Source organism: Motacilla alba, chromosome Z (genome assembly GCF_015832195.1).
Source record: "Motacilla alba alba isolate MOTALB_02 chromosome Z, Motacilla_alba_V1.0_pri, whole genome shotgun sequence".
In the NCBI taxonomy this organism is placed as follows: Eukaryota; Metazoa; Chordata; class Aves; order Passeriformes; family Motacillidae; genus Motacilla; species Motacilla alba.
In genome coordinates this window covers 9336288-9349771 of record NC_052046.1, presented here as the reverse complement: position 1 = coordinate 9349771, position 13484 = coordinate 9336288, and the positions used below count along the sequence as shown (strand labels likewise).

Genomic DNA, 13484 nt, shown 5'->3' with positions numbered 1-13484 from the left:
CCACTGACACCTCCTTTGAAACCAAAGCGCTCACTTCTGGCTTTTAGAAAATTGAGGGAATGCAAAATAGAACAAACAGTCTGCAAAACCCTCATTACAGGGCTTAATGATGCTGGTGTTGGCAGTATATTTGCTGAATATTTTCTTTCCAGTTGGCCAAATTCTGCTGTAGTACAACTTCACTGAAATTTAAGTAAACAAGTTGTCTTAGTCCAGACTAGAAACACTTTCCTTAAAAATGGTTTCAAACTGGGACCTTATTAAGTAGCCCTCAACATTATGGCTTCTTTGACCAATAACAGAACAGCAGATGAGATACCCCTGGCAAGTGAGTTAGAATCATCATAGAATCCTCAAGGTGGGAAGATCATCCAGTCACCTGATCCTCAAGATCATCCAATCCAACTGTCCACCAGCCCTGGGCAACTGAACAGACATTCTGACTTCTCTCACCCAGCATTTTTGATTCTTAAAGCCATCTCAAACTGGATGTGATCATCTGCTTGAAAAATATGTTGCAACAACTAACCTGCATCTCAGATATTTCTAAGCCCCTTGCTGTTGCAGTGAAGATAGACAAAAGAAGTTTTTACTGAAAAAGTCAGTAAAAAATGAAGGCACTGATTAATACAAAAATTTGAGACTTGAAATAAAAAGTGTTGGGATTTCATAAGTAGAGACTCAAAACAATGTTGCATCTATATTGACTATGGATGCACAGAGCTATTAAAAACATCAGAATTACTTTGAATTACTTGGCTTACATGTAAGCACATGTTCTTCCTGGTCAAATTCTCAGGAGGTGGACTCATTTTTTTATCCTTCATTTTTTGCATGTGTTCAGAAATCTGTTATGTAAAATAACTACAAAGACCTGGTCACCACTGGTATATTTGTTGTTGGGGATTTTGCCATTTAACCTGGCAGAAGGCTCACCATAATCACATGGCATTTTTCTCATGTCTTACTGGATGCCTTCCTATACCAAAATGTTAACTTATTTACAAAGATCACACATCTACATATAAGATGCTCCTATATAGCTGTAAAAATTGGATATCTGGAACCCAAATATAGAAGAGCAACAGAAAGCTCCATCTAGCTCGTTAGGTTTATTTAAAGGACCATTCACATGACTGTATGGGAATCTTACACAAGGAAGGGACACACATTCACCTGGATGGATGGGATCAAAATAAATCCCATCAATTGTCAGAAATATCCAGGCATTTCTTGCAGAAAAGGCAACCAGTATATCCTGAAATATACATAGAGATACTTGGAAGCTTTAAGCCCTGCAGTATGTCCATTCTGAGTGCAATACAGATTTGTCCCAAGGCTTACCAATGAAGGGAAAGGAGGCTGTGAAGATCAGGTACATGCCGTCACTGTACATGGTGAAGGTGATAGCAAAATAAACAGAAAGGCTGCCCCAGATGAAGAACTGGTTGACAACTGTCCAGTAAGAGGTGTCCAAGCCAATCTGAAAGAACAGAGCAATGCAGCTATTGTCAGTGCCTTCCTGATTTAGCAGATCTGTGCTGAACATAGCTTGTCCTCTGCTTTGTACATCTCCCCCTGAGAATGCTGTTCATTCAAGCCCCAAGAAATAACAAGTCACAAATCATAAGATTCTCAGAAACCATGGAAGGCAACATTACTACATTTATCCTGTTGTTGCCCTCTTCTCAAGCATTCACTAGTGGCCAGTCCTGGAGACAGGATATTAAGGGACTTCAAAGATCATCCTGTTCCAATCCCACTGCCTTAGGCAAGGACACCTTCCACTCGACCAGGTTGCTCAGAGCCCCATCCATCCTGACCTTGAACACTTCCAGGGATAGGGCATCCACAGCTTCTCAGGGCAACTTGTTCCTGTGCCTCAACACCCTCACAGGGAAGAATTTGTTCCTAGTGTCTTACTAAACCCACTCTCATTTCAAAGCCAGTAACTCTTCTTCTGTTACTACATGCCCGTGTCAATAGTCCTTCCCCAGCTGTCTTTTGGCCCCTGGTAAATTATGCAAGGCTGCAGTGAGGTCTCCCTGGAGCCTCCTCTTCTCTAGACTGAACAACGCCTCAGCCTCCTTAGCAGAGGTGCTCCAGCCCTCTGATCAACTTCGTGGCTCTCCTCTGGACTTGTTCCATCAGGCCCTCATCCTTCTTATGCTGAGGGCCCCAGAGCTGAGCACAGTAAGTTCAAACAAGTCAGGCTTTATTTCCCTACTCCTTAGCTGTGATGTAGCACTGAAAGTTAGGAGAACAAGCCTGCAAAGACTTCAAACAGCAGGAACTATTATCCAGGGAAGTGTGATTGATTGGTTTTCTTTTAAGAAATCTCTCTCATCCTGATGGTACCATCTGAATTTTCTACCACCAAGTCTTAGCTATTTCTTCCAGCAAGTTCAGGCTGCGTCACACATACATCATGCACTGGGCCAGGCTGCAGAGACATCTCCATAATGGAGAACCTATAAATAACTGCCTGATGGCAGACAGACAGTCCTGTGCTTCAAACCCTTCCCATAAAACTAGATCACCTCCTTCTCTATTCCCTGCCTTAACTAATTTGTCTGTTATGACTGCAATCTTCCCAAGGCAAAGACTCTTCTTTCCTGTCACCCTGATCTTTTATAACATATAGATCTCCTGTTCTGTTGAACTGAGGAGTCTAATCTGGTGTCAAGAGACTTTTTTTTTGCAAGAATGCACAGTGGAGTAGCAAATGCAATGCTGTCAATAGTCCTCCAGATGCTGCTCTCATGAAACAACTAATTCCTAAAAATACTACCTGGGATGCCTTACCTGTACAGACACCACAATCAGTAAGCAGGTCTGGGCCATCAGAGCAAAGGACTGGTAGTCAGCAATGGCCTTCCCATCACTTCTCATTGTATTGTACATGGCCCCATAGGGGATGAAGAAGAGGATGAGGGAACTGTAGATCCCTTGCAACATGCACTTGACAAACACCACCTTGTTAAAGTAGAGGTTTTGCTGGCCAGGCACATATAGCTGAGGGAACAGCATGCTCCAGCGATCATCCACATCCTGAAAGCAGAGAGGAGACAGTCAGATTTGCTGGCAGCTACCCAACCAAAGACACAGACCCAGATAGGGCTGCCATGTCCCTGTGACATGCATTTCCACAAGAAAAGGCCTAGCACACAATTCACCTAGTTGTGCTTACTGGCATGGCACATCCCAAGGTCACCTGGGCATATTTTCCATAATGTATGTTACCTTTTTTGTGCTAAAAAAAATTTGGCAGCTGATAAAAAAGGAAAGAATATACACTTCATCTAAAGCAGACTGCATGGTCTGTTCTCCAGAGAATTGACTGGAAGCTAAGGGTTAGAAAATATCTCCCCACACAGGCAAGGCTGTCTGACTTGGATCCCTTAAGTGTCCAGAGCAGAGCACTGAACCACTGGAAAGTAGCCAATGCCTCTTCATTTAACTTGTAAAATGCATGTAGGAGCAGCTTTATTGCTCCTTTGTCTTGTCAAACAGTAACAGTGAGGTTGAAATTTGTGTGAGATTACCACAGAAAGAACTCACTAGAAAAGCTGGACTTGCGAAATCTGGTTTCAAAGATCCAGTTAATTGATTGTTTTGTCTGGTCATTAGGAAGTCACTTGCCAGGCTTCAGGAACACAGGTAGTAGGGTATGACTGCTCCAGGGGTGGGTTGCTATGGTACCTCGTGCTGAAGGCAGCAGCCTAACCCAAAAATCTCATCACACACTGAAACCTACAGGCCAAATCAGGGTAATCATATTTATCTCAACTCCCTGTTCCTCATAGGACTTAAACCCAAATCATATGACTAGGAGGGAATATACCTTCTGTCTGGTACATTTTTTTTTTTTTTTCTGATTTAAGTTCTCTTTGTCAGATTATTATTTCAGGGGTTACCACAGTATGTAGCCAAAAGGTCAGCTGCTTTTGCTTCATGGAACCAGCTCAAAATACCTGGACACAAAACCCCTACGAATAAAATCCCCAAAGTGATGACAGAAACAGTACCTGATCAAAGAGACTCATTCCTAGCACTGGGAGAGAGGTGTATACCAAATTGTAAAGTGTAATGAACCACTCATCATAGACAGTCTGGGGGAAAAAAACAACAAAGCAAGTGAAGTTAGCAAAAGGTTGTGCTTTCCATTTCTTTGAAAGTATATGCAATTACTTGCTGCAACACCTTGGTTTGAGTTGCTACTGAGACAAAAGGGATGAGATGACTCAAACTCAGCATCCCTAAAGAGGGGAAGGATCACATTATGCCAGCCCAGCCTGCTGAGCTGTAGCCAGAGCAGGATCCCTCTGCACCACCCTGCACCCCTAGCCCCTGGATATCTGCACTCCCCACACCTGTGTTTGGTTGGAGGCTGGTTTGCCATGAACCAACACCAGTTTTTTCATTCTGGATGTGTTTCTCTGGCAAGCTCCTGATGCCCACAGGCATCTCAGGTTAAACTGCTTGCTCCAAATATGGCAACAGCACAAACATAGATCTTACAAGATCTGCACCAAACTCTAATCTGTGTCATCAGCTGATGGTTGCAATCACTTTGAATACTTTTGAAAATCCTGCAAGTGATATATGATGTGCTTCATAATGCACCTAAATGCCAGAGAAGGCTTATACTGGATATTAGGAAAAAAGTCTTCATTGAAAGGGTGGTCAGTGTTTAAAAAATGTGGATGTGGCACTGGGGAACGTGGTTTAGTGGTGAACGTGGCAGTGCTGGGTTCATGGTTGGACTCGATGATCTAGGAGGTATTTTCTAACCATAATGATTATATGATTTTACAATATATATATTCTGTCTCCAGGCATCCGTCCTCCAGGAGCAACAATGGAGGCAGCAATATCTGCTTTATACCCATGTGGCTAAAGAAGGTAGATCTGAGTTTGTTCTGTTTGGTGGGAGGATGGCTTTGTTTATTTCCTTGAAAATATTTCCTGATACTTCACTTGAAAACGCTACATGTAGACTTACAGAGCAGTTTGGGTTGGAAGAGTACTGTAAAATTCATCTAAACCAACCTCCCTCCCATCAGCACAGACATCTTCAACTAGGGCAGGTTGCTCAGGGACCCATCCAACCTGACCTGGAATTTTTCTGGGAAGGGGGCATCAATCACCTCTCTGGGCAACTTCTGTCAGTGTTTTACAAACTTCATTGCAAAAAACTTCTTCATTGTATCAATCTAAGCTTAGTTTAAAATCATGACCCTTTGTCGTATTGCAATAGGCCCTGCTAAGAAGTTACTCTGCAGCTCTCCTGTAGCACTTTTAGGTACTAAAAGGTGCTCTAAGATCTCCCTGAAGCTTTCTCATCTGCCAGCTGAGCCAGCCCTCCACCCTCAGTCTTCACAGCAGAGGTGCTGCCCTCTGACCATCTCCACATCCCTGATGAAACCGAAGCCGCACCTACCTGTGCTGAGAAGCCAGAGAAGAAGCCATACCAGAAATGCACCAAGGTGAAGGCAAAATTCTTGTAGAAGAAGTACTTGAGGAACTTGCACATGCGGATGTAGGACCAGCGTCCGTGGACCAGGAGCAGGCGCTGCAGGTAGCGGAACTGCGCGAAGGAGAAGTCGCTGGACAGGACAGCCTGCATCCCCTCCTGGCCACTGATGCCGACCCCGATGTGGGCAGCTGCAACAAGAAGGTCGTTGGTTCTCATTATACTGAGAATTTTCACTGCCCCATTTTTAAAATGAATTATCCAGCACTGAACACCGTGTTAATTCCCTCACGGCCTTCATAGAAAGTTAGAATGAAAAAAAAAAAAAAAATTGGTGCTCTAATTCTTTCAGCAGCACTGAAATGATTTTGGCTCTGTGATACATTTCCCATAAGTAGTCTTTTATGATTTGAATGAAATTATAGGTCCAGTGACAGTTTATGTTTTTTTTCTGAATGCTTTCCTGCAGCACAAATACTGTTGTTTATAACAGCTGCTATTATGAAACAATAATTTTAATTTATATTGACATGTGACTTTTATTTAACATGCATGCATGTCCTTTCAGGAGCCTTAAAACATCATCCCAGACAGGCAAAACCTTTAAATAATTTTAAACTTTCTCAGACACTGTGCTAAAAGGAAGACTGTAGCCTTTTTATGTTTCCTAGGTTTTATTAGTTTAATCAAATAATAAGATAGAAGAGTCTAGTAACTTGCATTTATTAAACATGGACATAAGTTTAAGGTGACAGCTAATTATACAGCTTTAACTAATTAATACAATCTTAATGGCTGAAGGTTGGTTAGATTCAGATGTTTCCACTGAACTGAATTGATAAAATCCCATAGTCTCAATCCTCTTGTGTGGGGGAGTGGATTAGTTTCTAATTATTATGTACACTTTAACTTTCTTCTCCTTTCTTTGCTGACTGCCTGACTTATCTCCCTTGAAGCTCTCTACTTAGCCTTTTCTTTCTTAATTAAGAGGCTCCAGTTAATCAATTCTTGCAAATTAACACAAGGAATATTAGCAATAGGTCTGTCTGAATAATCTTAATTTAATTATACCTAGTTAAGACTTTTTTTCATAAATTCACTGAGGTAATGCAGCATCAAATGATGCTTAAGGATGGAGAGGCCTGGAAGCCTACCATCTGTAACTCAAGGGAGACAATTAACAAACAGTCCTGACACAAATAAATGCTGAAAAAAGCACCCCCACATTATATTATACAGAATATTTACAGGCACAAAGATTTTATTTCTGATTTGAGTCAGGCCCTCTATGATCTGAACTGTTTGTTATATACATTGCCCTTGTGATGGTGGCCGTGCAGACACACTGATTGACACATCTTTTCATAGAATCATAGAGCCATTTAGGTTGAAAAGGACCTGTAATATCATCAAGACCAGCCATTTTGTCTGCTCTAAGGTAGAAACAAAAAAATAGGCACTCAGTGCAACCTTAGCTCAGGTTGGAGCCCAGTGTGACCCACAAGGCAGGACACAACCTGTAGAGAGAGTGCTCTGTAGAGATCTGCCAAAATCTGGGACACAGACACGTGTTTCTGCAAAGAGGGTGGTACAGGAGGCACTTAGATGTGTGCTGCTGCTGCTAGCCTACCTCACAGAGCAAATACCTCTTTGAGTCAGTCTGCTAGAGCATGCTGGCTGTCGGCCATCACTCACTTTTGATCATACTGACATCATTGGCACCGTCTCCGATGGCCAGGGTCACAGCCTTCTTGAACTTCTTCACCAGCTCCACCACCTGGGCCTTCTGCAGGGGAGTCACCCGGCAGCAGATCACCACTTTGCACATGCAGGCAGTTCTCACCAGCTCCAGCTCCAGGTTCCCTTCCAGCGCGTAAGCCTGGAAAGGAGGAAAGGGAGCGCTCAGGGCAGGCTCGCAGCAACTCCTGGCCTGAGAAAGAGGGTGCAGCGAGCTGGCCACGACAGCTGAGCCAGGCCCTTACACCAATGTGGGTGAATCCGTCCACCCGGTCACAGGGAGCATCCACACTGCACATCACACTGTGCACCCTACACCTACTAGCTTGCACTTTGGGTGCACCACATCTGGATATGCACCACAGCTGGGTATGCACCACATCTGGGTATGAAAAACAGCGGGGCATGCACAGGACCTGCTCTGGCTGATGTGACCTGACAGAGGGCAGAAGTGTCAAACACTAAAAGCAGGAAGCTGCTGCAGGGCCTGAGACAGCCTTGTGTATCTCCATGTGAGAGAGTCTCTGCTCATCTCTCTTGGATTACTATTTAAGCTCTGGGAGATAAATAGGAAAGATTTCAATTTGTTAAGTGCCTAATTAAAAAAAAAAAAGGTAAAAAGTTAAGCTCAGGTGGGCATGACACAGGAAACCACAAAACTAAGGAGAAGGCTGCTTTGCTCTGAGTGATGACCTTTTAAATCAGTCAGCTGTGTTATTTCTATTTGAGAAGCACTGAGATAATTGGATGTCTAGTCACCCCTCCAGCTCTGCATGAGGAGGAGGGGGCAGTGTGAGCTTTTCAAATTTCTTTCAGATCATGCTTTATGGCTCTGTTCTTTGTTGTCTCTTTTTAGTAGACGTGTACGGAAGGAATCTACAAGGCTCACTCCTGCTCAGGGCCATTACAGCAGGGCCCACGGCCTTGTCTGTGTAAGGCAGACAGTTGTTAGGCCACATATTCTTTCTTTCTGAAACAGAGAGCTGTGAGTCACCAGTGTCCCCTTTTTCCTCTGTCATGGCAGCAGGCCTGCTCAACAAGAGACCTTTTCATAGTTGAGCCCGAGTACTGCTGGTCAGTGCAGTCAGAGATGGCTTTTGCTTCAATATCCTTGCTGCACAGCACCAGCAAAATGCTACCACTTTGTATATTAATGGTGCAGCTGCAGCTGCATACAAATAAAGTGGCATGATGATGCCATTAAGGATGCTGACAATTTTCTGTTCACTGCTTTCTTCAGGCAACGCCAGATGTGTGCATCTGCCCTCTACAGGCAGGGATAGAGCACTGGGCAGGTGCTGTGTGTGGGACAGTATCTCACCATTGTTCAAGCTCATAGAAATAAATGAATGACATCTAGATTTGTCTGCACTGTCCTTGTGGTCCCCACCGAGGAGAAAGCCATGTTTCACCAAATCTTGGTGAAACTCATTGTGTCTACTGTGTGGACTGGCTGCTCCCACACAGCCCAGATTGTGTGGGACATATCCCCTTGCCAGGATGTAGGTTAGTGTGTGTTTTTCCAGGAATATAAAGAAAGCTTTGCCGTCACTGCCGGAGGTGTTCAGCTAGCACAGCACTCAGGGTCTGCACTGCAAGCTGAAGAGATGGAGTAGGAACAGGCAAGGGGCTTCCAGCTGATGTCCATGCAATGCATGTGGACCAAACCTGACAGATCTCTTGTCTGCTTTGCAGTGGGAATCCAGGAATTATGGCCCTGGAGTTCAAGGGGAAGTGACTGTAAAAGAGGGAGAAAGGGTACTTAACAACCTAGGCACTGTCTGACAGTGTTTGGGGTCTAAACACATGGCATATGAGCCAAAAGCAGAGAAAGGTGAGATTTTCTTTATTTTCTGGGCTGGTGTAGAGCTGGAAGTGAAAATTTCTGGGCTGTCATTAAGAAAGGTAGCAAACACAGGGAACAAAAGCACCTTATTTCTGAGAGGCAGCACCTCCGAGAACTTTCTAAATATGTCTATTTGCTATGTCTGTTTGCTTTCACTGAGGTCTGGGAAAGTAAAATACAACAGATGAATAAACCTGATATAAATTAAGTGTTCCTTGCAGACATGTTTGAATTGATCTAAGTTGTTTCTTCTTTCCTCAAACTGGTTCTAAAAAAATTTCCTAATAATTTATTGCAGAGTTTCACTATTCTCACCAGGAAGACATTTCACCCAGAACTCTCTTATCTCAGTTTAATTCCATTACTTTGTTTACCTGTAATGATTTTGAAGAGTATTACCAAGACTGATCAGTATTCTCCAGGCTCAGAAATCCCAGCTGACTCAGTTTCCCCCTATGCTTTCCAGATTATTCCTGACTCAGACTCTCCCAGTCTGGTGTTACCTGCTCTCTTTCTAAGCAGTTAATGCAAACACTGAGCATCAAATGATGGGGATAACCCTCTGCAGATGACAGCTAACTGTTGCTTTAGATCAACAGTGAGGCCTTCAGAGCCATGCTTCCCGAGCAGTCTTTAATCTGTCACTTAGCAATTTCATCTAGAGTGTATGGCTTCAGTTTGCTTGGAAGAACATTGTGGGAGAGAGTATCAATATATTAGTTAAGTCATAATATCTATATCCTATAAATTAAGCATATCTGTTTTTAGCTGTATTTAGTAGAATATGTCCTTGGCATTGAAACCCACGTCTCATGTTATCTTCTTGCTCCAAACACAAACCTTGTTATTTTTCTAGTATGTTTCCAGAAATTAAATATAATGTAGCTACTCTATCCCTCTTGTTCACCAAAGATCAAGGCCAACTGTTCTCTGTTCCTGAAACATCTTCTGAAACACTGTCTGTCACCTTTGATGTCTCTGATAAACACTGAATCTAGTCTTCAATAAGGGGGAGAAAACCCCTTGTCCTCTAGGCATTTTTCTGACTTCCAGTATGTCTTGCAGTAAGTTTTTCAGGGAATCCATCCCTAGCAAGGCTCTGAACCTTCCTTACCAGGCTGTGGCCAGTGATAACCAGACCGTACACCCCATTTGCTTGCTCATCAGGTATAATTATTTGCTTTTTCGAAGATTTTTCAAACTGAATGTTGATTTCATCACTGTCCAGAAAGGAGTCTGGCTTCATCTTTTTTCTTGCATTCCTAAAAAAAAAAAAAAAAGAAGAAGCCAGGATTATAATGAAAATCTGAAAACTTTGCAAATATATATCTACGTTTTGTAAGAGCAACTTTAGGAATACAAAAATCAATGCTTCCCTTTGATAGTTCAGTCCAATTTCTATTGTATCCCTATAACAATATGCATTGCTTAGCTACTGCTGTCTGCACAGATCATCCCCATCTCGGAAACTCTAACAAGTGTTGCTAAACTTATGCTGATTTTAAGTCAAACAAACCATGGGAGTGCAATGATGGATGGTATCCCAAAAGACATCCATTTTTCTGTGCAGGTTGTCTGGAAGCCATCTACTCCAAGAGAAAAGGACTGGAAACCTTTCCCATTTTCCACCTTTACCTAAGAACCTGTGTCTACGGAGGAGGTGAGGAAGGTGAATTCTCATGTACTGCCAAAAAGGTATCCAGACAAAAGACATACCCAGACAAAGGACAGCAATGTGAATAAATGGCAAGAGCAGTACAGTAACAGCATAGCTCAAACCTGGAGCCAAAGCCTTTGTAGCTCAGGATTACTTGCTGGTCAATTTCAGCTGATACTTCCTATCTGACTCTGCTTTTAAAGGTATAAACCTTTATTTAATTTGAGCTCTTGGATCAAGAAGCTTCAGCATTTACTCTCAGAGGAGATTTCTACATTGTGTTTTGCTTCTGGATCTTCCAGGGAGGCAGCTCTCCCTTATCTAAAGGAGAGCTGAATGAACTGCAACAAGGAAAGCTGACAGGGAAAAAGAAGGTGGAATGATACAAAACACAAATAGTGCTAGTGCACAGCACTGAAACTGTTTTTCAGCCATTTACCTCAGCTCATTCAGTACGTCATCAGATGTGCTGCCTTCGATAATGAAAACTTCTTCCATGTCATCATTCAGCAAGTTGCAGGAGTAACCAATATTCATTGCTGTCTCTGGGAAAGATAAACCAGGAAGATAATCCATCTCAGCAGCCCCAAATTCACCCTCTTCTGTGGCCTTTTTGTTCACATGACAAGATCTCTCTTTCTGACTCAAAAGAGATTGGAGCATTTCAGAATCAACAGTAGAAGAGCCAGGAGAGTCACTTTGATGGATGTAGCAGCAAATTCAACTTCACAAGACCACAGGAAAAAAATAACTCTACCAAAATGAAAAAGCTTAAAATACCCTTTGATCAACTTATTTGGAGCAACAAAAAAACATTTCATGCTGATTCAAAATTTTTTTCAGGATTTTTAACTTGCCCTCTCCCTGCTTCCAGAAAAGCCCCAAACCACAGCTCTGGGAAAAAAAAATGACATTTTGTCCATAAAATTCTGGAAAAGATATTTTGGTATTTTATAGCAAAACTATTGCATTTGGAACATGACAAAATGAAGTGTTTCATTTTTTGCAAAAATCCTCTGCTCATGTCTTGGATGAAATTATTTGCAAACACTTTTGACCCACCCAAAACACCATTGTTTCAGTGAAAATACTAGATCTCCAAAAGAATTCACTGGAGTCTATTTGCTGTTCTTTCTACTTCCAAAAGCCTATGTTTCCTCTATTTCTATTTGGGATGATAAGAGCCAGAAACAAGCTGAAATGCACCCAACATCCACTTAAACATTAAAGTTTCTGGAAAGCAGGACAAGGTTTTTTTCCACCTTCTTCTCCTGAATGATCAACTGGATGAAGGTGATACCTTTTCACAGATATCACCTGTGAAGTCCTTTTCACAATCCTTTTCACAGTCCTTATGTCAGGGACTATGGGATGCTTACTGTCACCTCCCCAAAGGCACAGGATGCTGCCTTCACCCTGCTTCCACTCTCATGACAGAAATGAAGGACAGGCACCAGCTAGTCATCTGGTCTAACTCCAGTTAACTGAAATTTTGCGTAGCTAGCAATGAAGCAAAGCTGTGTAAGTTTGTCTTCTCTGCAGTTTTCAAAGAATGAGAACACAGGTCCTAGCAGAGCCACCCCACCAGTGGAGGAGAAGAGAAGCAACCAAAGCTGTAGTGCCTTTACCTTGCTTATCTCCAGTGAGAACCCATATCTTGATGTTGGCTTTGGCAAGAGTCTCAATTGTCTGTGGGACCCCATCTTGTAGCTTGTCCTCTATGGCTGTGGCACCTAGCAGCTTAACAGAAATGGCAGGGAGCTAGTTAAGTCCTCCCAGTGCTACCAAAGGAGAAAGCATTAAACCTAATTATTTAAGCAAACACAAAGGAAATCCCCAGGAATAAGGTTGTGCTGATTGTCATTCTTCCTCAGCAAATTTACTGTACAGAGTACAGCCCTGATCCTGCAGATGTTCTAGGCTCTAATCTCCCCAGGCTCTGATGGATTATGCATATGCATGAAATTATTTGCAAGAATGTTTGCAGAGCTACAGGTCTGTGTTGTTCCATGTGTTCCCTTCACAGCAGATAGAGCTTTAATAGAGGGATAAAACCACTCTGGACCTGTGTCCCCAACCCTCCTCTGGTGTGGAACTTGATCCCAGCTGTGCTGTACTGCAGACGTCACATGGCTGCTAAACATCTTCTCTAGCCCTTAAAAGACCTGTGCCCACCCCTGGTCCACACCATCACACAGCTACACCACCAACTGCTCAGGACACAAACCTTCATTATTTTTAAGTTACTGCTTTTTCTGATGTTTGAAGGTAGGTAGTGGCTTTAACCTGTTGTCAAAGAGATATGGAGGTTTCACTGCTACCTCAGGTTTCACAGCTACCACCGACCTCCTGCTGCTTGGACACTAAATTCAGAGGTTGGCTTTAAGCCTGGGATCCCTTTTGGCATCCTGAGATGTCCATCATACCTCAGCTATAAGCCTTATCAATGTAGGTGACAGCTCTGAGGGAACTTCTCTACAGCATCCTCAAAACTGTACAATCCCTGTTTTGCGGTAGTTCCTGATCCAGCTAGACAGACCATGCAGTTTCCAAAGGCCACCCTTTCCCCAGCTCACGCTTGTTTCTTCCCTGAGCACTGCTGGCATTCTGGGCATACAGCTAATGGAAGGAGCAAAGGTGTCTGCCAGGATTTCTGGGGTTTCAAGAAAGCACTGCCACGAGTGCAAAAGCTGGATTGCTCTCTTCAGATCACACACATGCTTTTCATTCATTATTCATGGCACTGAGATACAGGCAAATCCTCCAGG

General features: G+C 42.9%; 1 protein-coding gene across 4 annotated transcripts in view; it reads right to left on the bottom strand.

Annotated features, from left to right (window-relative positions):
- LOC119695265 (phospholipid-transporting ATPase ID-like) overlaps positions 1–13484 on the bottom strand; it is an 85936-nt gene that overhangs the window by 5442 nt on the left and 67010 nt on the right. For all 4 annotated transcript variants that reach the window (XM_038123373.1, XM_038123374.1, XM_038123372.1 and 1 more), the window contains exons 19-26: positions 12345–12456; positions 11156–11261; positions 10174–10321; positions 7172–7355; positions 5444–5667; positions 4029–4112; positions 2806–3051; positions 1345–1483 (exon numbers count right to left, since the gene is read on the bottom strand). In XM_038123373.1, the coding sequence (XP_037979301.1) occupies positions 1345–1483; positions 2806–3051; positions 4029–4112; positions 5444–5667; positions 7172–7355; positions 10174–10321; positions 11156–11261; positions 12345–12456 (1243 nt within the window). The remainder of the gene's footprint in view (positions 1–1344; positions 1484–2805; positions 3052–4028; positions 4113–5443; positions 5668–7171; positions 7356–10173; positions 10322–11155; positions 11262–12344; positions 12457–13484) is intronic.